Raw genomic sequence first — 25,629 nt, forward strand, 5'->3', positions numbered from 1 at the left:
GTCGTTCTAAGAAAATAAGATGTAAAACATGATAAACATCACATGCAATCAAATAGTGACATGATATGGCCAATATCATTTTGCTCCTTTGATCTCCATCTTCGGGGCGCCATGATCATCTTTGTCACCGGCATGACACCATGATCTCCATCATCATGATCTCCATCATCGTGTCTTCGTGAAGTTGTCACGCCATCGATTACTTCTACTTCTATGGCTAACGTGTTTAGCAATAAAGTAAAGTAATTTACATGGCGTTATTCAATGACACGCAGGTCATACAAAAAATAAAGACAACTCCTATGGCTCCTGCCGGTTGTCATACTCATCGACATGCAAGTCGTGATTCCTATTACAAGAACATGATAAATCTCATACATCACATATATCTCATTCATTACATCCTTTTGGCCATATCACATCACAAGGCACATGCTGCAAAAACAAGTTAGACGTCCTCTAATTGTTGTTGCATGTTTTTACGTGGCTTCTATAGGTTTCTAGCAAGAACGTTTCTTACCTACGTAAAACCACAACGTGATATGCCAATTTCTATTTACCCTTCATAAGGACCCTTTTCATCGAAACCGTTTCGACTAAAGTGGGAGAGACAGACACCCGCTAGCCACCTTATGCAACTAGTGCATGTCAGTCGGTGGAACCTGTCTCACGTAAGCGTACGTGTAAGGTCGGTCCGGGCCGCTTCATCCCACAATACCGCCGAAACAAGATAAGACTAGTAGTGGCAAGAAAAATTGACAACATCTACGCCCACAACTGCTTTGTGTTCTACTCGTGCATAGTAACTACGCATAGGCCTGGCTCATGATACCACAGTTGGGGATTGTAGCAGAAATCAAAAAATTTCTACGCATCACCAAGATCCATCTATGGAGTTTACTAGCAACGAGAAGGAAGGAGTGCATCTACATACCCTTGTAGATCGCGAGCGGAAGCGTTCAAGTGAACAGGGTTGATGGAGTCGTACTCGTCGTGATCCAAATCACCGATGACCGAGCGCCGAACGGACGGCACCTCCGCGTTCAACACACGTACGGAGCAGCGACGTCTCCTCCTTCTTGATCCAGTAAGGGGGAAGGAGAGGTTGATGGAGATCCAGCAGCACGACGGCGTGGTGGTGGAAGTAGCGGGGATCCCGGCAGGGCTTCGCCATGCACAAGCGGGAGGGAGAGGTGTCACGGGAGGGAGAGGGAGGCGCCAGGGGCTAGGGTGTTGCTGCCCTCCCTCCCCCCCACTATTTATAGGGGCCCTGGGGGGACGCCGGGCCCCTGGAGATCCCATCTGAGGGGGGGGCGGCGGCCAAGGGGGTGGCTTGCCCCCCAAGCCAAGTGGGGCGCCCCCCCACCCCAGGGTTTCCAACCCTAGGCGCAGGGGAGGCCCAAGGGGGGCGCACCAGCCCACCAATGGCTGGTTCCCCTCCCCACTTCAGCCCATGGGGCCCTCCGGGATAGGTGGCCCCACCCGATGGACCCCCGGGACCCTTCCGGTGGTCCCGGTGCAATGCCGATAACCCCCAAAACTTTCCCGGTGGCCGAAACTGGACTTCCTATATATAATTCTTCACCTCCGGACCATTCTGGAACTCCTCGTGACGTCCGGGATCTCATCCGAGACTCTGAACAACTTTCGGGTTTCCGCATACTAATATCTCTACAACCCTAGCGTCACCGAACCTTAAGTGTGTAGACCCTACGGGTTCGGGAGACATGCAGACATGACCGAGACGACTCTCCGGTCAATAACCAACAGCGGGATCTGGATACCCATGTTGGCTCCCACATGTTCCACGATGATCTCATCGGATGAACCACGATGTCGAGGATTCAATCAATCCCGTATACAATTCCCTTTGTCAATCGGTACGTTACTTGCCCGAGATTCGATCATCGGTATCCGAATACCTTGTTCAATCTCGTTACCGGCAAGTCACTTTACTCGTACCGTAATGCATGATCCCGTGACCAGACACTTGGTCACATTGAGCTCATTATGATGATGCATTACCGAGTGGGCCCAGAGATACCTCTCCGTCATACAGAGTGACAAATCCCAGTCTCGATCCGTGTCAACCCAACAGACACTTTCAGAGATACCTGTAGTGTACCTTTATAGTCACCCAGTTACGTTGTGACGTTTGGTACACCCAAAGCACTCCTACGGCATCCGGGAGTTACACGATCTCATGGTCTAAGGAAATGATACTTGACATTGGAAAAGCTCTAGCAAACGAACTACACGATCTTTGTGCTATGCTTAGGATTGGGTCTTGTCCATCACATCATTCTCCTAATGATGTGTTCCCGTTATCAATGACATCCAATGTCCATAGTCAGGAAACCATGACTATCTGTTGATCAACGAGCTAGTCAACTAGAGGCTTACTAGGGACATGTTGTGGTCTATGTATTCACACATGTATTACGATTTCCGGATAACACAATTATAGCATGAACGATAGACAATTTATCATGAACAAGGAAATATAATAATAACCATTTTATTATTGCCTCTAGGGCATATTTCCAATAGCATCTTGTGCTGGGTTTGTGGTTGGAGGCTAACAGTTCTGGCTTCCTCCTCCGACGTCGTAGTCATGCGGGGGTGTCAGTTCTGGAGTTTGATGGCGTGTCCGGGGACACGTTGCCCCGGTCTGGTTCTTTCAACGACAATGGTTTTGCTTCAGGCAAACTACTTTGGAGGTCCATAAAGCTGCTGATAAGCGATGGAGCCGCGTCGAGCTCGGGTGAAGAGGTGATATGTCTTCTTTCCCTTAGTGGAGAGGGCCAGGCGCTGGTTTTTTTTGCATAGGATTATCCTATCTTTTCAATCATGTAATATCGATGTTTACGTGGCCTGTAACTGAATCTTTATGTTATTAATGAGACACGTATAACTATGCAAAAAGAAAAAAGAAAGAATCCTAGCCGCCGCCACGAGAGGTCAATCTTTCAGCACCGTCATCCGGCGGCTCCCCTCCGCTGGTGACCTCAGTTGTCGATGATGAGGGGGTCGCTGGATCCACGCGGTGGATCATTTTTACTCCTTCGTAGTCTAGGTTTTTAGGTTGTTCATCGTCTTGGCTTTGGCGGCAACGATGACGGCATCGAATAAAGATTCTTCACATCATGTTTGGCAATATTTAAGAAGGGGAATGGGGGTTTAGAGGAGGGAGTTGTGTTGAGATTAGACATGGAATGAGTCGTTTTATTCCCAATCCTCTGTTTGGTGCGTGATAGGAATTATGTGTGAGAATATGAGGAGAAATTATACTCCCTTGTTTGGTTCATGGGAATTGACATGGGACTAGACAAGAGGAGTTAGGATGAAGGGTTAAGATTGACTCACTAAAGCAATTCCCATCCAACTGACGGAGCTGCGGTTCGACGGGGAGGGCCCGCTGGACGGGGACGCGCTCGAGTGGCCCTTCCAGTACGAGGAGGCGCGCCCCGCTGCTCGCCTGGATCTGCTCCTGCCTCTGCCCCTCCGACGTCCTCTCCCAGAAGCAAGAGGGTGCCCAGGTTTGCTTGAATCTCTTGACTGCATGCATTGGAAATGAAAAAGAACTGACGGAAGGCTTTACAAGGGCAATATCAGAGTCATGTTAAAGAAGCCCACCATCATTCTTGAAGCAGTTGCATCACATGATCTTTGGATTTGGCATGCTCGGGTCTCACAATGACATCAATGTGCTACAACGATCGATGTATCTATCTTCCATGGGCTACCTTTGTCAACACCATCTCAAATCCCAGTTGGCCAGAAAAAGGCTCACTTTATCCAAAGACAAGAAGCAGCTAGAAAGGATGTCAAGAGGGCATTTGAAGTTCTTCAGACCCGTTTTGAAGTTGTTCGTGGACCTGCAAAACAATAGGATCCGAAGACCTTATGGGGGTGATGACATGTGTGATGATGCACAACATGATCATCAAGGATGAGGGTGACGATGTTGTCGCGGCTCTGGAATTTGAGAACATGGGTGATCCTATCTAACTTTTGGACCAGAATCTAGCCAGCGGCCACATTTGAAGAGTTTATTCAAATGCATCAACAAATTCGGCATCGACCAACTCACGAGCAACTGAAGGAAGATCTGATTGAGCATCAATGGTCGATGAAAGGGGACAATAATGTTGGGATGTAATATTTGAACCTTTTTAGATTTGAACTAGTGCTGCATGAGGCTATTTGAACGTTTGTATCCATTACATGCGGTTATTTCATCGTGCGGACTTGAAAAAAAATGAGGAAGGTCGGATGTATGCGGCTACGGTTATATGACGTCCTCCCGTATCTGTGTCCGCGGGTCCCCCTGTTCACGGACGGATGCGATAGGAAATTTGCAGGTTTCCGTTGGAGATGCCCTTAGTAGGATAGTTGTATCTTTAATCCATCAGGGTTTAAGTTTTAGGGGCTGCTACGCGTCGGCCAGCTTTTTAAGTCGGATCTGACACACATCAAGCGGGATGAACTTCTTTTCTCTATTTTTGCAACAGAGATTTCGTTGAAACGTTTATAACAGAGATTATGCTTCGGAATTTTCGTGCAACAAGATCTTTGTTGCAATGTTTCTACAACAAGATCTTTGTTGCAAAGCATAAGAAGATCTGTCGACCGAAGCGTAGCAGGCTCCTTAAGTTTTGGACTTGATATTCGTGCTCACATTATTTATGTATTTATTTAGGCTTCTGGCGGGCGTTCAAGGGAAGGAGACGTTTCCATTAACCGTGATGCGTTTATGGTGATTTCGTAAAATCTCAAGATGCTATGCCGACTTAGTTTTTTGGAGGTGCTCATAGGGGGTAGGGTGTGGATTCGTGGGTGCGTTGATAGGGGTTAGTGTATGCTTGTGTATGTGAACGACTTTGACTATTAAAAAAATAGAGACGTACATATGCAAGTCAAGTACGACCCAATAACTAGTTGGGCCTGTATGGACCTCGGTCCGGCCCAACTATCTGGGCCTTCAACATAATAGCTCGAGAAAGAATTGGGAGGGACGCGCCGGCTGGCAGGCAGATCTCACCATTTTTGTTGTTGTTTCGAACGCACTCCACTCCTCCTCTACCGGCTACCACTTCCGGCCGCGGCCATCCCCACCAACACTGTGGGACCGCGCAACCGAGCCTCCGGCGAGCACAGGCGCCCGGAAGGGAGGAAGCAAGTATGAGTAGGGCGGCGCTGACGGAGCTGGGGTTCGGCGGGGAGGACCCGCTGGATGTGGACACGCTCGAGTGGCCCTTCCAGTACAAGGAGGCGCGCCCACTGCTCGCCTGGATTTGCTCCTACCTCCGCCCCGCCAATGTCCTCCCCCAGAAGCAATAGGGTGGCTAGGTTTGCTTGAATCTCTTGACTGCATGCATTGGAAATGAAAAGAACTGTCCGAAGGCTTTACAAGGGCAATATCAGAGTCATGTTAAGAAGTCCACCATCATTCTTGAAGCAGGTGAATCACAGGATCTTTGGATTTGGCATGCTCGGGTCTCACAACGACATCAATGTGCTACAACGATCGACGTATCTATCTTCCATGGGCTACCTTTGTCAACATCATCTCAAATCCCAGTTGGCCAGAAAAAGGCTCACTTTGCCCAAAGACAAGAAGCAGCTAGAAAGGATGTCAAGAGGGCATTTGAAGATCTTCAGGCCCGTTTTGCAGTTGTTCGTGGACCTGCAAAACAATAGGATCCGAAGACATCATGGGAGGTGATGACATGTGTGACAATGTTGCCACGACTCTGAAATTTGAGAACATGGGTGATCCTATCTAACTTCCGGACCAGAATCCGGCCAACGGTTACATTTGAAGAGTTTACCCAAATGCATCAACAGATTCGACATCGGCCAACTCACGAGCAGCTGAAGGAAGATCTGATTGAGCATCAGTGGTCGATGAAAGGGGACAACAATGTTGGGATGTAATATTTGAACCTTTTTAGATTTGAACTAATGTTGCATGCGGCTATTTGAACGTCTGTATCCTTTGCATGCGGCTATTTCATTGTGCAGACTTGAAAAAAATGAGGAAGGCCGGATGTGTGTGGCTATGGTTAGATGACGTCCTCCCGTATCCGTATTCGTGGGTCCCCCTGTTCGCGGACGGATGCAGGAGGAGTTTTGCAGGTTGCCGTTGGAGATGCCCTTAGGAGGATAGTTGTATCTTTAATCCATCAGGGTTTAAGTCCTGGGGGTTGCTACGCGTCGGCCAGCTTTTTAAGTCGGATTTGACACAGACCTAGCGGGGTGAACTTCTTTTCTCTATTTTGCAACAGAGATTTTGTTGAAACATTTGTAATAGAGATTGTGCTGCAGAATTTTTATGCAACAAGATCTTTGTTACAATGTTTCTACAACAAGATCTTTGTTGCAAAGCATAAGAAGATCCGTCGACTGACGCGTAGCATGCTCCTTAAGTTTTAGACTTGATATTGGTGCTCGCAATTTTTTCTGTATTTATTTTAGACTTCTGGCGGGCGTTTAGTGGAAGGAGACGTTTCCATTAACTGTGAGGCGTTTATGGTGATTTCGTAAAATCTTAAGATGCTATGCCGACTTATGTTGGGAATCGTAGCATAATTTTAAAATTTTCCTATGCTCACCAAGATGCATCTATGGAGTATACTAGCAACGAGGGGAAAGGAGTGCATCTACATACCCTTGTAGATCGCGAGCGGAAGCGTTCCAATGAACGTGGATGACGGAGTCGTACTCGCCGTGATCCAAATCACCGATGACCGAGTGCCGAACGGACGGCACCTCCGCGTTCAACACACGTACGGTGCAGCGACGTCTCCTCCTTCTTGATCCAGCAAGGGGGAAGGAGAGGTTGATGGAGATCCAGCAGCACGACGGCGTGGTGGTGGATGTAGCGGGTCTCGGCAGGGCTTCGCCGAGCTTCTGCGAGAGGGGGAGGTGTAGCAGGGGAGGAGGGAGGCGCCCAAGGCTGTTGTATTGGTGCCCTCCCTCCCCCCCTTTATATAGGCCCACTGGGAGGGGGGGCGCCGGCCAAACCCCATCTAGATGGGGGGGCGTTGGCCAAGGGGGTGCCTTGCCCCCCAAGGCAAGTGGGGTGCCCCCCACCCTAGGGTTTCCAACCCTAGGCGTAGGGGGGAGGCCCATGGGGGGCGCCCCAGCCCACTAAGGGTTGGTTGCCCTCCCACTTCAGCCCATGGGGCCCTCCGGGATAGGTGGCCCCACCCGATGGACCCCCCGGACCCTTCCTATATATAATTCTTCACCTCCGGACCATTCCGGAACTCCTCGTGACGTCCGGGATCTCATCCGGGACTCCGAACAACTTTTGGGTTTCCGCATACACATATCTCTACAACCCTAGCGTCACCGAACCTTAAGTGTGTAGACCCTACGGGTTCGGGAGACATGCAGACATGACCGAGACGCCTCTCCGGTCAATAACCAACAGCGGGATCTGGATACCCATGTTGGCTCCCACATGTTCCACGATGATCTCATCGGATGAACCACGATGTCGAGGATTCAATCAATCCCGTATACAATTCCCTTTGTTAATCGGTATGTTACTTGCCCGAGATTCGATCGTCGATACCCAATACCTTGTTCAATCTCGTTACCGGCAAGTCTCTTTACTCGTACCGCAATGCATGATCCCGTGACTAACGCCTTAGCCACATTGAGCTCATTATGATGATGCATTACCGAGTGGGCCCAGAGATACCTCTCCGTCACACGGAGTGACAAATCCCAGTCTCGATCCGTGCCAACCCAACAGACACTTTCGGAGATACCCGTAGTGCACCTTTATAGTCACCCAGTTACGTTGTGACGTTTGGTGCACCCAAAGCACTCCTACGGTATCCGGGAGTTGCACAATCTCATGGTCTAAGGAAAAGATACTTGACATTGGAAAAGCTCTAGCAAACGAAACTACACGATCTTTTAAGCTATGCTTAGGATTGGGTCTTGTCCATCACATCATTCTCCTAATGATGTGATCCCGTTATCAATGACATCCAATGCCCATAGTCAGGAAACCATGACTATCTGTTGATCAACGAGCTAGTCAACTAGAGGCTTACTAGGGACACGTTGTGGTCTATGTATTCACACATCTATTACGATTTCCGGATAACACAATTATAGCATGAACAATAGACAATTACCATGAACAAAGAAATATAATAATAACCATTTATTATTGCCTCTAGGGCATATTTCCAACAGTCTCCCACTTGCACTAGAGTCAATAATCTAGTTACATTATGATGAATCGTACACCCATTGCGTCCTGGTGTTGATCATGTTTTGCCCTAGGGAGAGGTTTAGTCAACGGATCTGCTACATTCAGGTCCGTATGTACTTTACAAATATCTATGTCTCCATTTTGAACACTTCCACGAATGGAGTTGAAGCGACGGTTGATATGCCTGGTCTTCCTGTGAAATCTGGGCTCCTTCGCAAGGGCAATAGCTCCAGTGTTGTCACAGAAGAGAGTCATCGGGCCCGACGCATTGGGAATCACCCCTAGGTCGGTAATGAACTCCTTCATCCAGACTGCTTCCTGTGCTGCCTCCGAGGCTGCCATGTACTCCGCTTCACATGTAGATCCCGCCACGACGCTTTGCTTGCAACTGCACCAGCTTACTGCTCCTCCATTCAAAATATACACGTATCCGGTTTGTGACTTCGAGTCATCCAGATCTGTGTCGAAGCTAGCGTCGACGTAACCCTTTACGACGAGCTCTTCGTCACCTCCATAAACGAGAAACATATCCTTAGTCCTTTTCAGGTACTTTAGGATATTCTTGACCGTTGTCCAGTGTTCCATGCCGGGATTACTTTGGTACCTTCCTACCAAACTTACGGCAAGGTTTACATCAGGTCTGGTACACAGCATGGCATACATAATAGACCCTATGGCCGAGGCATAGGGGATGACACTCATCTTTTCTCTATCTTCTGCCGTGGTCGGGCATTGAGCCGTGCTCAATTGCACACCTTGCAATACAGGCAAGAACCCCTTCTTGGACTGATCCATATTGAACTTCTTCAATATCTTGTCAAGGTATGTACTCTGTGAAAGACCAATGAGGCGTCTTGATCTATCTCTATAGATTTTGATGCCTAATATATAAGCAGCTTCTCCAAGGTCCTTCATTGAAAAACACTTATTCGAATAGGCCTTTATACTTTCCAAGAATTCTATATCATTTCCCATCAAAAGTATGTCATCCACATATAATATGAGAAATGCTATAGAGCACCCACTCACTTTCTTGTAAACACAGGCTTCTCCACAAGTCTGTGTAAACCCAAACGCTTTGATCATCTCATCAAAGCGAATGTTCCAACTCCGAGATGCTTGCACCAACCCATAGATTGAGCGCTGGAGCTTGCATACTTTGTTAGCATTCTTAGGATCGACAAAACCTTCCGGCTGCATCATATACAACTCTTCCTTAAGGAAGCCGTTAAGGAATGCCGTTTTGACGTCCATCTGCCATATCTCATAATCATAGTATGCGGCAATTGCTAACATGATTCGGACGGACTTCAGCTTCGCTACGGGTGAGAAAGTCTCATTGTAGTCAACCCCTTGAACTTGTCGATAACCCTTAGCGACAAGTCGAGCTTTGTAGATGGTCACATTACCATCCGCGCCCGTCTTCTTCTTAAAGATCCATTTGTTTTCTATGGCTCGCCGATCATCGGGCAAGTCAGTCAAAGTCCAGACTTTGTTTTTATACATGGATCCTATCTCGGATTTCATGGCTTCTAGCCTTTTGTCGGAATCCGGGCCCGCCATCGCTTCTTCATAGTTCGAAGGTTCACCGTTGTCTAACAACATGATTTCCAGGACAGGGTTGCCGTACCACTCTGGTGCAGAACGTGTCCTTGTGGACCTACGAAGTTCAGTAGTAACTTGATCTGAAGCTTCATGATCATCATCATTAACTTCCTCCCCAGTCGGTGTAGGCACCACAGGAACATCTTCCCGCGCTGCGCTACTTTCCGGTTCGGAAGGGGTGACTATCACCTCATCAAGTTCCACTTTCCTCCCACTCAATTCTTTCGAGAGAAACTCCTTCTCCAGAAAAGACCCGTTCTTGGCAACGAAGATCTTGCCTTCGGATCTGAGGTAGAAGGTATACCCAATAGTTTCCTTAGGGTATCCTATGAAGACGCATTTTTCTGACTTGGGTTCGAGCTTTTCAGGTTGAAGTTTCTTGACATAAGCATCGCATCCCCAAACTTTTAGAAACGACAGCTTAGGTTTCTTCCCAAACCATAATTCATACGGTGTCGTCTCAACGGATTTCGACGGAGCCCTATTTAAAGTGAATGCAGCAGTCTCTAAAGCATAGCCCCAAAATGAGAGCGGTAAATCGGTAAAAGACATCATAGATCGCACCATATCCAATAGAGTGCGATTACGACGTTCGGACACACCGTTTCGCTGAGGTGTTCCAGGCGGCGTGAGTTGTGAAACTATTCCACATTTCCTTAAATGTGCACCAAATTCGTGACTTAAATATTCTCCACCACGATCTGATCGTAAGAATTTTATTCTCCTGTCACGTTGATTCTCAACCTCACTCTGAAATTCCTTGAACTTTTCAAAGGTTTCAGACTTGTGCTTCATTAGGTAGACATACCCATATCTACTTAAATCATCAGTGAGAGTGAGAACATAACGATATCCTCCGCGAGCCTCAACACTCATTGGACCGCACACATCGGTATGTATGATTTCCAATAAGTTGGTTGCTCGCTCCATTGTTCCGGAGAACGGAGTCTTGGTCATCTTACCCATGAGGCATGGTTCGCACGTGTCAAATGATTCGTAATCAAGAGACTCCAAAAGTCCATCTGCATGGAGCTTCTTCATGCGCTTGACACCAATGTGACCAAGGCGGCAGTGCCACAGATATGTGGGACTATCGTTATCAACTTTACATCTTTTGGTATTCACACTATGAATATGTGTAACATCACGTTCGAGATTCATCAAGAATAAACCATTGACCAGCGGGGCATGACCATAAAACACATCTCTCAAATAAATAGAACAACCATTATTCTCGGATTTAAATGAGTAGCCATCTCGAATTAAAAGAGATCCAGATACAATGTTCATGCTCAAAGCTGGCACTAAATAACAATTATTGAGGTTTAAAACTAATCCCGTGGGTAGATGCAGAGGTAGCGTGCCGACGGCGATCACATCGATCTTGGAACCATTCCCGACGCGCATCGTCACCTCGTCCTTCGCCAGTCTCCGTTTATTCCGTAGTTCCTGTTTTGAGTTACAAATATGAGCAACCGCACCGGTATCAAATACCCAGGAGCTACTACGAGTACTGGTAAGGTACACATCAATTACATGTATATCACATATACCTTTGGTGTTGCCGGCCTTCTTGTCCGCTAAGTATTTGGGGCAGTTCCGCTTCCAGTGACCACTTCCCTTGCAATAAAAACACTCAGTTTCAGGCTTGGGTCCATTCTTTGACTTCTTCCTAGTAACTTTACCGGGCGCGGCAACTCCCTTGTCGTCCTTCTTGAAGTTCTTCTTACCCTTGCCCTTCTTGAACTTAGTGGTTTTATTCACCATCAACACTTGATGTTCTTTTCTGATCTCCACCTCCGCTGATTTCAGCATTGAATATATCTCAGGAATGGTCTTTTCCACCCCCTGCATATTGAAGTTCATCACAAAGCTCTTGTAGCTTGGTGGAAGCGACTGAAGGATTCTGTCAATGACCGCGTCATCCGGGAGATTAACTCCCAGCTGAGTCAAGCGGTTGTGCAACCCAGACATTCTGAGTATGTGCTCACTTACAGAACTATTTTCCTCCATTTTACAGCTGAAGAACTTGTCGGGGACTTCATATCTCTCGACCCGGGCATGAGCTTGGAAAACCAATTTCAGCTCCTCGAACATCTCATATGCTCCATGTTTCTCAAAACGCTTTTGGAGACCCGGTTCTAAGCTGTAAAGCATGCCGCACTGGACGAGGGAGTAATCATCAGCACGTGATTGCCAAGCGTTCATAACGTCTTGGTTCTCTGGGATTGGTGCTTCACCTAGCGGTGCTTCTAAGACATAATCTTTCTTGGCTACTATGAGGATGATCCTCAGGTTCCGGACCCAGTCTGTATAGTTGCTGCCATCATCTTTCAGCTTGGTTTTCTCTAGGAACGCGTTGAAATTGAGGACAACGTTGGCCATTTGATCTACAAGACATAGTGTAAAGATTTTAGACTAAGTTCATGATAATTAAGTTCATCTAATTTAATTATTTAATGAACTCCCACTCAGATAGACATCCCTCTAGTCATCTAAGTGAAACATGATCCGAGTTAACTAGGCCGTGTCCGATCATCACGTGAGACGGACTAGTCAAGATCGGTGAACATCTCCATGTTGATCGTATCTTCTATACGACTCATGCTCGACCTTTCGGTCCTCCGTGTTCCGAGGCCATGTCTGTACATGCTAGGCTCGTCAAGTCAACTTAAGTGTATTGCGTGTGTTCCGAGGCCATGTCTGTACATGCTAGGCGCATCAACACCCGTTGTATTCGAACGTTAGAATCTATCACACCCGATCATCACGTGGTGCTTCGAAACAACGAACCTTCGCAACGGTGCACAGTTAGGGGGAACACTTTTCTTGAAATTATCATAAGGGATCATCTTACTTACTACCGTCGTTCTAAGCAAATAAGATGCAAAAACATGATAAACATCACATGCAATCATCTAGTGACATGATATGGCCAATATCATTATGCTCCTTTGATCTCCATCTTCGGGGCACCATGATCATCTTCGTCACCGGCATGACACCATGATCTCCATCATCATGATCTCCATCATTGTGTCTTCATGAAGTCGTCACGCCAACGATTACTTCTACTTCTATGGCTAACGCGTTTAGCAACAAAGTAAAGTAATTTACATGGCGTTATTCAATGACACGCAGGTCATACAAAATAATAAAGACAACTCCTATGGCTCCTGCCGGTTGTCATACTCATCGACATGCAAGTCGTGATTCCTATTACAAGAATATGATCAATCTCATACATCACATATATCATTCATCACATCTTCTGGCCATATCACATCACATAGCACTTGCTGCAAAAACAAGTTAGACGTCCTCTAATTGTTGTTGCAAGTTTTTACGTGGCTTGTATAGGTTTCTAGCAAGAACGTTTCTTACCTACGTAAAACCACAACGTGATTTGCCAATTTCTATTTACCCTTCATAAGGACCCTTTTCATCGAATCCGTTCCGACTAAAGTAGGAGAGACAGACACCCGCTAGCCACCTTATGCAACTAGTGCATGTCAGTCGGTGGAACCTGTCTCACGTAAGCGTACGTGTAAGGTCGGTCCGGGCCGCTTCATCCTACAATACCGCCGAAACAAGATACGACTAGTAGCGGCAAGAAGAATTGGCAACATCAACGCCCACAACATTTTGTGTTCTACTCGTGCATAGTAACTACGCATAAGCCTGGCTCATGATGCCACTGTTGGGAATCGTAGCATAATTTTAAAATTTTCCTATGCTCACCAAGATGCATCTATGGAGTATACTAGCAACGAGGGGAAAGGAGTGCATCTACATACCCTTGTAGATCGCGAGCGGAAGCGTTCCAATGAACGTGGATGACGGAGTCGTACTCGCCGTGATCCAAATCACCGATGACCGAGTGCCGAACGGACGGCACCTCCGCGTTCAACACACGTACGGTGCAGCGACGTCTCCTCCTTCTTGATCCAGCAAGGGGGAAGGAGAGGTTGATGGAGATCCAGCAGCACGACGGCGTGGTGGTGGATGTAGCGGGTCTCGGCAGGGCTTCGCCGAGCTTCTACGAGAGGGAGAGGTGTAGCAGGGGAGGAGGGAGGCGCCCAAGGTTGTTGTATTGCTGCCCTCCCTCCCCCCCTTTATATAGGCCCCCTGGGAGGGGGGCGCCGGCCAAACCCCATCTAGATGGGGGGGCGGCGGCCAAGGGGGTGCCTTGCCCCCCAAGGCAAGTGGGGCGCCCCCCACCCTAGGGTTTCCAACCCTAGGCGCAGGGGGGAGGCCCATGGGGGGCGCCCCAGCCCACTAAGGGCTGGTTGCCCTCCCACTTCAGCCCATGGGGCCCTCCGGGATAGGTGGCCCCACCCGGTGGACCCCCGGGACCCTTTCTATATATAATTCTTCACCTCCGGACCATTCCGGAACTCCTCGTGACGTCCGGGATCTCATCCGGGACTCCGAACAACTTTCGGGTTTCCGCATACACATATCTCTACAACCCTAGCTTCACCGAACCTTAAGTGTGTAGACCCTACGGGTTCGGGAGACATGCAGACATGTCCGAGACGCCTCTCCGGTCAATAACCAACAGCGGGATCTGGATACCCATGTTGGCTCCCACATGTTCCACGATGATCTCATCGGATAAACCACGATGTCGAGGATTCAATCAATCCCGTATACAATTCCCTTCGGTATGTTACTTGCCCGAGATTCGATCGTCGGTATCCCAATACCTTGTTCAATCTCGTTACCGGCAAGTCTCTTTACTCGTACCGCAATGCATGATCCCGTGACTAACGCCTTAGCCACATTGAGCTCATTATGATGATGCATTACCGAGTGGGCCCAGAGATACCTAACCCTCACACGGAGTGACAAATCCCAGTCTCGATCCGTGCCAACCCAACAGACACTTTCGGAGGTACCCGTAGTGCACCTTTATAGTCACCCAGTTACGTTGTGACGTTTGGTGCACCCAAAGCACTCCTACGGTATCCGGGAGTTGCACGATCTCATGGTCTAAGGAAAAGATACTTGACATTGGAAAAGCTCTAGCAAACGAAACTACACGATCTTTTAAGCTATGCTTAGGATTGGGTCTTGTCCATCACATCATTCTCCTAATGATGTGATCCCGTTATCAATGACATCCAATGCCCATAGTCAGGAAACCATGACTATCTGTTGATCAATGAGCTAGTCAACTAGAGGCTTACTAGGGACACGTTGTGGTCTATGCATTCACACATGTATTACGATTTCCGGACAATACAATTATAGCATGAACGATAGACAATTTATCATGAACAAAGGAATATAATAATAACCATTTATTATTGCCTCTAGGGCATATTTCCAACAACATAGTCTTTTGGAGATGGCGTGCGTGCGTTGATAGGGGTTAGTTTATGCTTATGTATGTGAACGACTTTGACTGTTAAAAAAATAGAGACGTACATATGAAAGTCAAGTACGGCCCAGTAACTAGTTGGGCCTGTATGGACCTCGGTCCGGCCCAACTATCTGGGCCTTCAACGGCAGCTCGAGAGAATTGGGAGGGACGCGCCGGCCGGCAGGCAGATCTCACCATTTGGTTGTTGTTTCGAACGCACTCCACTCCTCCTCTACCGGCTTCCGCTGCCGGCCGCGGCCGTCCCCACCCACCACCACCACCACCACCGCGACCGCAACCAGCACTGCGGGACAGCGCAGCCTCGGGGCCTCCGGCGAGCCCAGGCGCCCGGAGTGTGAGGAAGCGAGGATGAGCGGGGCGGCGCTGTGCGCGGCGCTGACGGAGCTGGGGTTCGACGGGGAGGACCCGCTGGACGCGGACGCGCTCGAGTGGCCCTTCCAGTACGAGGAGGCCCGCCCGCTGCTCGCCTGGATCTGCTCCTGCCTCCGCCCCTCCAACGTCCTCTCCCCCTCCCACCTCTCCCAGTGAGCCCCAAATCCCCCCACCCCCTCTCCTCCCCCCAGCCTGCCTCTTTCCTCTCTCTACTACCGCAACGACTTTCTTGGTTTCATTTGGTTTCTGCTGCTGGCGAGGGCGATTGCGCTGCTGACGCCAGAGCGTGCTTGCTCGGATTGTGGTTCTGCCAGTCGACCTGCGGTTCCATGCTTGGGATTCGAGAGGCATGGTGGACTCGGCGCCCGTGAGATTCGGGGAGCCTGGGTGCTGATTTTCACCGGAATTTCTGCGGTTTGCTCGGGGAGCTACGGTGCATTAGGGTTCTAGTGGCGGGTTTCTGTATCTGTCAGGGGAAATTTTGGAGATTAGCTGGAAATGCCAGAATTTTCTGATCCCCGCGAGGGACTGCTCTGCAGTTCTGGCCGCAATTTGACTAGGCATGGGTCATGTATCCTAGGCTTCTTGTGGTTTGACTTTTGAACCACTCAGCAGTGGAGTTCTTACAAATTAATTAAGGAAAGTTGTGTTAACTATATGCCGGTCTCCTGTAAAAAAACTTGGTTTTTTGCTGTATCATACTTGGGGAATTTTGGTGCTTCAAAATTTCTGAATTTGTTCGCACTTTGTGGTTATAAATGACCGGATGTGTTTATAATGTTCAGTTACCAAATAGATTGCAGTTGCATTGATGGATTTTTGGCCTTGCCCTCGCCTGAATTTTATGTGCATGACAACATTTTTAATGACTGACAGGTATGAGCAACTCGTGGAAGAGGGAAGACTGCTAGAGGTACGTCGACCCACTGTGACATTTTTGTGCTGTCTAGTTTTAGTATTTCTGTAATCTCTAAGAATATAGGATGTGCTGCGACCTTAGGAGTGAGTTCAAGATGCCAGATGGCACAGTATAACGAGTCTTTAATCAAATAAAGTAGTAAAAGAACTTGTACTATTTCTTGGAAATAAACTAGGCATTGGTCAATTCTCAGTGCTTGTTGGAAAATACAAACCATCGATGAATTTATCCCATCCAAGATCTGAAACCCTGCTCACAAGCATTTGAGTTGAAAACATTAATTAAACTCTTGCAAATCTTTGGAGTTTGCACCCATATATCATGTAAGTGAGTCGTTAGCAGTCTCCTGAAATATTGTCTAAACGCAACAGCTCTTCTATGCATTATAAACACCTATTTCTCCATTGGTCAAACCTTTAACTCTTGCAATGCCCTGTATTATTTGCTCAGGGTGAGGATTTGGACTCTGCTTTTGATAGTATTTCAGCCTTTTCAAGCAAGAAAGACAATCAAGAGGCTGTCTTTGAAGCAGAAGAAACTATTCTTGACATTCGGTATGCTCCAACTTTCACTTTGTATAAACTAATAGTGATTAGTGAAAGCCATGCCATGCTTGAATTGTTGCTGCATTTATTTTGATGCGCTTATACTTGTAGGAATGTTTCACACCAAATTCTAGTGGGAAACTGGCTCCTGAGAATCTAGGCCAGGACTACGAGATGGTGATGAGTGGATCACTAACATATACTATTAAACATGAAGCTTAATAGGATACTTGGATTGGGTGGGGTGAGGACCTAGGGTAGTGCACAAGCCCTTGACTTAACGACCATGCTGCTTGCTTAGGCTTCTGATGCCTGATTGAAAAAGAGGCAACGATACTATTTATTCTATTCAAAGCTTAATCTTTCTATCTGCCTGCTGTCCTGGTACACAAAGAACACAAGGGACACATCCTTGTAAAGGACTAACCAAACAACTCAAAGAACTAAGAAATGTTTTTATCCCTAACAATTAGGACTGCCCAAACCTTTAATGACTGAAAGGGCAAGTAATCGCTGCCTTCCTAATGCCGAAGGGCGCTGACTGCCATATGTGTCTGCTGCATTTAGATTTTAGGCCTTCAGCCATAAGCCCATAACATCTGGTTATAACCACATCAGAACATCAGTCCTATCTGCTTTTGAACCTTCCTCTGCTGTGTCAAGTTGCTGTCAAATACTCCCTCCGTCCGGACTTACTTGACGCTCAAACGGATGTATATAGCACTAAAATACGTCTAGATACAACCGTTTGAGCGTCAAGTAATTCCGGACGGAGGAAGTACTAGTTCGGTGGAACTACCAACTGCAGAATACAATATTTCTTCCTATTCTTATGTGCTTTTACTGACAGGATTATTTCGTTTGCTTGCTTGCAGAGAAGCAAAACTAGCATATAGAGCTGAAGTTTTTGAGTTGCAGAGGCAGCTTGCACGGCAGCAAGCACAATTTGATATGCTTGCAGGGCAAGCATCTTCGCTTATTCAAGGCAGACGAGCACGTGTATCAGCTATGTCTGCAGTTAGCGTGCAACTTATATCACTAGATGAGATACTTTCATCCAGAAACTTGGAGGTAATTTTCATTGTCTTGCATCCTTAACAATTTTATTCATGTTTTTACTTTTGATTGAATTGGTATGCAACAACAGGATAAAAGGCATGTTGTCTTCTTCCTTGTTATTTACTCTTGGTCATGCTTCTTTCACCTTGGCTTCTGGTGTAGAACTTCTTTTTAATTCTGATGGTAGGAACTTCGTTTCATTGTTATGTTTGTACAACAACACCCTTCCAAGTGGACACCGAGAGGATAAACACCCAAAACACACCACACCTTCAAAACTGAGTGTTATTCCATGATAAGGCTTAACTAATAACATGCACACATAGCATGTCTCCTAAAGTGCCATGAAAATGTATCTCCTCTTTCTAAAAACACAATGATTAATCTCGTACACCTTCCGTAGCGTAAGGAGAATCTGTTTCAAAAGATCTGTCCGTTGAAGAAATCAAGAGTGTGGTTATAGTTCTATTTCCAATGTGTGCCCTTGCCTAAATGTTTTGAAACGGGCTAGGTAGTTGCTGTGTGCACTTTATTTGGTACATATAAATAACTTTAATTAGCTGCTGTGGATCTCTATCCTGTTATATAATTTTTCAACAATTTTGATTTGATGTTTTTGCTAACTTTCAGATGAATGCAGTTCTTGGAAGAATTACTGCTACAACCCAAGAATTGGCACATTATCATTCAGGAGATGGTATACACTCAAACTTGTGCATATAATTATACATAACATTGTATCGAGTAGTTCTTTATAGTTTGATTAATATTCGTGATATGCATATGCAGAGGACAGTATATACTTGGCATATTCAGACTTCCATCCGTATGTTATTGGGGATTTGGCTTGTACAAAGGAGCTAAACCGGTGGTTCTCGAAGCAATTTGAGAAGGTAAATTATTTGTGGTTGTCATTGTTTGCAACAAATGAGATAACTTCTGTTTGTTCCCGAGTGGGCAAGCAGTGAACCATGTTCATCACTAATTATCTCACTTTCAAACTCCTACTATCTTGCTGCCTCTTGCAAATCCAACATAGGTAAATAATACAAGATAGTTAAAAAAAATCTGGTGTACACTTTTACCTATACTCAATTTTATTTAGTATTTTACTTGGTACTATCTTTTATTTTAGCCTTTTAGGTGCAAAAATATCATATTCATTATAAAAAAATACAGCATGTGCCTGTGAAGTTGGATATTTCCCTGTTTTCAATGTTGTGAAGCTTTTTATGCTGAATAATATGTTTGCACTCCTTATGCATAATTTTCACCACCAGATTTGGGGGACTTATCTATTATCTTCTTATGCATAATTGTGCATCTCTGTTGCAGCCATACCTTATGTCTTGCTTTAGTACCACGTAACCACTTCAAACTGTTTAGTTGTTTAGTTTTGTTCTGTCATGTTGCCAGGGGCCATTTCGACTTGTTGCCGAGGAGGGAAAATCGAAATGTTCCTGGGTGAGTCTTGATGACATCACAAATGGCCTGACAAGAGGTAAGAACCTTCTGCAGTAAATTGTTTGTAGTTGATCTCCCATAAAGGCATTACTCGAACTTCTGTAAAGGTCATAGATACTGTAATACTGTAACAACATGATTGTGCTTAGAGATGAACAGGTTATAACAGCCATGTTCTTGTATGCAGGAGATTCTGAAAAATCTCATCATCACCAACGTGTGACTGAGTTGCAACGACTTCGTTCGATGTAGGTGTCTTTTGCTTCATAACTTTTCTTAATCTTTCTGTTAGCACCCTGATATCAAGTGAAAACTCATGTTTAGGGGGGAAAATCTCTATCTTGATGTATGATACCTATAATCACATGATGTATCAAGTGAAAACTTTTGTTTAGGTGCAAACATGTGTGCTTTCATGTGTATTGTTATATGAGCGAAGGATTGGGAGGATCCATGAAATTTTGTGGTCATATTGATGTGAAATTTGTGAATGACCCGTGGAAACGTTTACCAGAGCTCACCACCTCATGGTCCACTAAATCTCTTATATCCATCATTTATCCAATGGTGCATGTAATTGCTTTCACGTTTGCACCTGATACCTCCCCTTTAGGCCAAATGTACAAAACTGGTGTGGGAAAACAATTGCTGATAACCGTATTGAAGTTTAAAATTTTAATTTTCTTTGGTAACTACTCCGAGCTATTCTTCTGTTATCTAGAATCTCTCTACTGAAAAGCAGGTACCCAAACAAGGTAACATTCATTGGTGTCTCTACCAGACCAGATTTCATGACCAATTGCAATGGGTAGGCATTAGTCGTATCACATTGAGATCCAACAAATAAACAGCTGCAATTCCTCCATTTGTATGCTGCATTTTGTATTTGCTATCGGTTTGCTGGTATATGTGTGTTTGTGGAATTGCATTGCCATTGTGTGTTCTTCAGTGTTAAGCTTGTCAATGCTTAAAAGTGTCCATTTCGGGCTTTGATTTATTTTCAGCAGTCATTTGATGTGGCCTGTGGGCTTACTCTAATTTATCGACAGATTTGCTACAAGTGAAAGACAATGGATTGAAGCACAAGTTGAGAATGCTAAACAACAGGCCATACTCCAAATTTTAAAATCTCAAGTATCCTCCGACGAGGCTCACATACATAGGGATATACATTCTCTTAGGTATATGTTATGCTACTCATCTTGATTGTGATTCTCTCTGTTTTTCAGATGTGTTCCTTTTATTTAACTGTGACATAATATCTGAAGAATAAGAAGGATCTTTCTGATCTCGGTTACCTCTTATCATCGCCTTTCTTCTTCAGGAGAAAAAGTTCTGAGCTTGCTGGAGAACTCTCAACACTTACTCAAAAGGTGCAGCCTTTCATATCTGAGGTATGTGAACAAACACAGTTCCATCTTTAGAAATGTATTTTGTTACTAAGTTAAGTTTAAGTCTTGATCTGATAAACTGAAGTTCTAAACCTTTAATGCTACACCCATGCAGAATATTTTGTTCCTTAGAGGAATAGCACAAATTTAACAGCAGAATGTATAGGTTTGTTTGTTGAATATCAACATGTATTGGAGTTCAACGGAGTGTTCGACAACAGACTGGTTTTGCAGTGATTTCAAACCCAGATTGACAACTGGTGGTATCTTTGCAATTTTCCCAAATCCATGTACAGAGTTGAGTTACCTCTTGCAGGACTAGAAACTACAAAATGTATTCTAACTTCCATTTCAAAGACGTATGGTGGTATTGTGAAATTGACTATTCCCTTGGAGTAATCTATGTGCTCATTTTTGGAGCTACCTACTGTTGTTTAGGAAATATGTTGGAGTGTGAATGTGCGATTAGTTCTTATCCAGAGCACCATCCCACCAAAATACATTTTTAGCATTTTAGAGGGCATTGATGCCAATAAGAATTCTTACTGCAGTGCATCGACCTGCCCCAATTCTTCTCTTAGCATATGATAAATCTTTCATGGCATAAGCCTGTTTTGATCTATCTACTTCTCTCCTCCAGACCATACCATGCCTTTGTTCGGAACTTGCTCAACTTCAAGGCACATATATTTTGCAAGGTTTGCACAAAGTATTTCTATTTTTATCGTTGTTCTGTATGATTTTTTTTTCTCTAACATGCTTCTGAACACCCAAATATTTAGGTGATTACGATTTAAAGGTCATGCGCCAGGAATACTATATCAACAGGCAGAAAACTGTAAGCACATCCTCACAATATATGCCATTTCTACAATCTTCGATGTGTCCTGTTTTTGTGTGTTCTTATTGGTGGTATACCCTCTAGTGTCATGAAACTAAGATGTGACTTAGTTTTTTATTCAGGAGTATGATTTCACTCAAGCTGTGTAAAAATTATTTTGCTTTTGGTTATAAACTCTGGAGCGATTCGAAAGCAATTGCATGAAATAAAACGATGGAGCGGCAATTACGCAGCATTTTGGTGCTTTCTTTTAGATTTAATTGGTGGTGTGCGTTAGAAAAACTGGTTTTGTACTACTGTTGGGTTTTTCATTGCATGCAGAAGGTGGTCTACTGATCAATGAAATGCCAGTGTGTTTGATTGTTTGGTGCTGTGCACCGATAGGTGCCAATCACCTTCAGCAGATGGTGTTTTACAGCCAGTAGAAGTAGTGATGTTTACTTGTTTACTGAATTTTGGTCTTCAACAAACTATTTTTTGTACGTTCTTGTGCTGGCTATGGCTAGACTTCCTATTACATTTATACGCTCCCACACTTCTCTTCTGATAGTCTTATTTATTTTACAGTTCATCAACCACTTGGTTAATCAGCTTGCTAGACACCAATTTCTGAAGATTGCTTGCCAACTTGAAAGGAAGCACATAGCCAGTGCCCACGCATTGCTTAGAGTCATAGAATCTGAGCTACATAGCTACTTATCGGCAGTCAACGCCCGTCTGGTAAGTAATCTCTGATGTTGCTGACTTCTGTGTAATCGCTTCTTCAGTGTTTATTCATGTCTTCACTTATTTTGTGTGTATTCATGTCCTCACTTCTTTAGTGTTTCTTCATTCTTATTGTCTTCATAGAGAATTCTGATTTTTTTTTCGTGTTTACTTTATCTTTTAGGGCCATTGCAATTCATTAATTCAAGCTGCGTCTGAGGTACGTGAACAAGGAGCAATTGATGATCGTGACACTTTCCTCCATGCAGTGCGAGATCTACTATGTATTCACTCAAGTAAGCAGATAACTCCAATCAGTATGCAGATTCATTTTTTTTATTCTCCTAGCCTTCATGTTGCGTACTGTTTTCTACAGATTCCCAAGCAGCAGTACCAACATACATGTCAGCACATGCTTTAGTTCAGCAGATATCGGCACTTCAATCTGACTTGCTTTCTCTTCAGTCTGAACTTGAAACTACTCTTCCAGCTGACAGGAAAAGATGTATCAATGAGCTGTAAGTTGCCACAAAGGCACTGCCTTATTTCATGTCTGAAATATGATTGCTTTTAGTGCTCCTTGTATGAACCGACACATTCTTAATTTAGTGTATCCTGTATAGTAAACAATAAGGCTGACCTCCAAAAAGATCCAACAAACCACTGGCTTGGATGCTATTTTCCTTGCATGAAGCCAAGCTGGCAATGAGCATGGTTCTTGGTGTGCCAGCTTGACTTATTTTATGCAAGATTTGTGATATGCAAAGTTATTCAATCTGTTGTATCCTGCATATTCACTTTTTAGTGTGCCAATACGTATCCAATTGGAATTGGAGTCATTTCACACGTCTCAATTCTGCAGATGCACTCTGATTCAAACAGTTGAACAACTTCTATTTGCATCGTCAACAACTGCAGAACCAGTATTGACGCCCTGGGTACACTCTTTGAGCCATCAGATTGTGTTATTTATTGTGTATCCTGTATTTCATCACATCCGTTTTCTTGCTGCAGCCACTGATGCGAGCACTTGATGATATGGAAAATGCCAATGCTCAAGTTGAAGTTGCTGTTGAAGAAGTAACCAAGGCTCGCACTCAAAAGATAAAGGTAGTAGACTTGCTATCATCCTTAAGATTGTTGGAATCAACATGTGTTGCTTGTTATATATTGGAATCGTTTTGTGTGTTGTTATCTTCTGTAAATCTTGAAGCTTCTTCAAGTTGGGTAAGACAAAATGGGGAAATTCTCTATTTTCATCCAGTATTACTTTGGCAGAAGTGAGGACTTAAAAAACACTAGTATAAAGAGCTTTGAATAATAGTATTATTTGTCTCTCCTGTGCATATGTACCTCTAGACCTCATGTTACAAACAAATTTGCAGATCTTTGAAAATCGCGCACATGAGGTGGGGAGGGAAAGGCAGGTGTTTGTTGATTTCTTCAGCAACCACGAGCGTCTCAAGAATCAAGTCAGAGAGCTGACCTCCCGCGTGAAAGCTCTCCAGGAATGAAGCCGTTTTCTCCCAGATGGTAAGCACAGGATACTTAACTTATCTTCCCCACAACTTACTTCCGATCACATTGCTTCTCAGAACTGCTCTCTCAGTTCTAGCTTCTCGTGCCAGGTCTTAAGAAAATCGAAAGCAATGGCCGAAAGCTCACATCTCCTATGTGGCAATTCTATTTCTTGTAGAGAGCTCCAGCGCAAAATTGGGCACGTGAGTGGTGCCGGTATGCAACATCGAGTGATTTTAGATGGATATTCAGGACATATATGCCAGTGGCCACCTGAATGGTTGGCGTCATTGTTGTATTATGCTTCTTTGTATGTTGTAAAATATGCTAGGGATCACGAGCAAGCTTGGACTAGGTTGTGGGGGTGGTGTGTAAAATACAATTGATTTAGTTTGTATTAGGTGGTTGATTTAGGTTTTTTTTTAGTTTGGTGGCTGATTTAGTTGAGCCAACATCTCATGTGTCAAATGTTGAAAGTTACTTCAGTTCAGAATCACTATAAACCTAACTGCGGCTGAAACTACTCCGATCAGCTCAAAATTACCAGCGTGTCTTCCTACCTCAGCCCTATTAAAATGTAAGGCACTACATTTATGTACACAACAACTCATCTAAGGCACTACATTCATGTACACAACATCTCTCCATTGGGGGAAAACATGACCATCCGGGGAAGCACAATTGCGAACATGATCTTTGCATTGTGTGTGAATAAATATACTTGGGGAGGGGGGGGCAAGATGCCCTGGCCACGAGGGCAACATCTTTCCATTGGGGGAAAACATGACCATCCGGGGAAGCACAACTGTGAACATGATCTTTGCATTGTGTGTGAATAAATATACTTGAATTGTATTCCCACCTTGATGCATAATAAAGCAACATCGTTATGAGCAATTTTGCACACTACCATATTAACCAGAAACATATACGACATGACTCCAAGGAGCCATATGGAATTGATGATACTACATGATGCCTTGTATGTTATCACATGTTTGGTTTTACTGGATGTGTCCGTGGATAGAAAAATGTTATAATAACATGCTTTGATGTTTCAACCGCCAACCTAGCCTAAGTGACATCAAAATTCGGCACATATGAAATCACATGTATGTTCGGAGATGTTGTCAAGCCTTTGCTAGCCCTTATATATTGCATGCACCATGAAAAAATGGTACATATTGTTGGTGAGACAATAAAGTCGAAAGCATTACATCCATGTATACAACAACCCAAATACACATGTTTGATGTAAAAAGAAACATCAACTCACATGCGCTATCTTTATCTTGGAGAAGAACAACATATGAGATGAAGAAAATTAATTATGAAGTCGAATGGCATCAGACACAACAAAGGTTGTCTAGAAATAGGATGCGTCAAGAAATCAAGTTCTTGGGTTCGAGGGAAAAGTGGCCTCCACCTCGACTCCTACACCTTCAGACCCCATTGTAGCTACGAAATGTAGAGCAATACCAAACTGATTGGGACGAAGTCGACTCTAGTTTTAATTTAAAAAAGGACTTTTGGTGAATAGACCAAAACATTCGTGTTTTGGTTGCTGTGTGTTTGCCTTTAG

At 44.9% G+C, this 25,629-nt stretch overlaps 1 protein-coding gene across 2 annotated transcripts; it reads left to right on the top strand.

The window, feature by feature from the left end:
* The first annotated feature begins 15,388 nt into the window (after positions 1 to 15,388).
* On the top strand, positions 15,389 to 24,555 carry LOC109753350 (AUGMIN subunit 3). 2 transcript variants are annotated; one of them, XM_020312253.4, is made up of 19 exons: positions 15,389 to 15,757; positions 16,482 to 16,518; positions 16,975 to 17,078; positions 17,945 to 18,140; positions 18,759 to 18,825; positions 18,918 to 19,021; positions 19,545 to 19,629; positions 19,780 to 19,840; positions 20,642 to 20,773; positions 20,917 to 20,986; positions 21,624 to 21,681; positions 21,766 to 21,821; positions 22,392 to 22,544; positions 22,714 to 22,825; positions 22,906 to 23,047; positions 23,392 to 23,467; positions 23,544 to 23,639; positions 23,915 to 24,062; positions 24,226 to 24,555. In XM_020312253.4, the coding sequence occupies exons 1-18, from the start codon at positions 15,582 to 15,584 to the stop codon at positions 24,041 to 24,043; spliced, it is 1,854 nt and encodes a 617-aa protein (XP_020167842.1). In that variant the 5' UTR covers positions 15,389 to 15,581; the 3' UTR covers positions 24,044 to 24,062; positions 24,226 to 24,555. The 2 variants fall into 2 exon arrangements, with proteins under 2 accessions (XP_020167842.1, XP_020167841.1); XM_020312252.4 differs by having other exon boundaries at positions 15,402 to 15,757; positions 24,158 to 24,555.
* Positions 24,556 to 25,629: the final 1,074 nt, after the last annotated feature.

The sequence above is a fragment of the Aegilops tauschii genome, chromosome 7 (assembly GCF_002575655.3).
Source record: "Aegilops tauschii subsp. strangulata cultivar AL8/78 chromosome 7, Aet v6.0, whole genome shotgun sequence".
Lineage (NCBI taxonomy): Eukaryota > Viridiplantae > Streptophyta > Magnoliopsida > Poales > Poaceae > Aegilops > Aegilops tauschii.

Bases quoted from the DNA above. Each gene is read 5' to 3' on its own strand.
- LOC109753350 (XM_020312253.4), top strand. From the start codon at position 15,582: ATGAGCGGGGCGGCGCTGTGCGCGGCGCTGACGGAGCTGGGGTTCGAC. The intron at 20,987-21,623 runs GTATGTGAACAA...TCTCTCCTCCAG, and splicing joins TGCAGCCTTTCATATCTGAG to ACCATACCATGCCTTTGTTC. The intron at 22,545-22,713 runs GTAAGTAATCTC...TTTATCTTTTAG, and splicing joins CGGCAGTCAACGCCCGTCTG to GGCCATTGCAATTCATTAAT.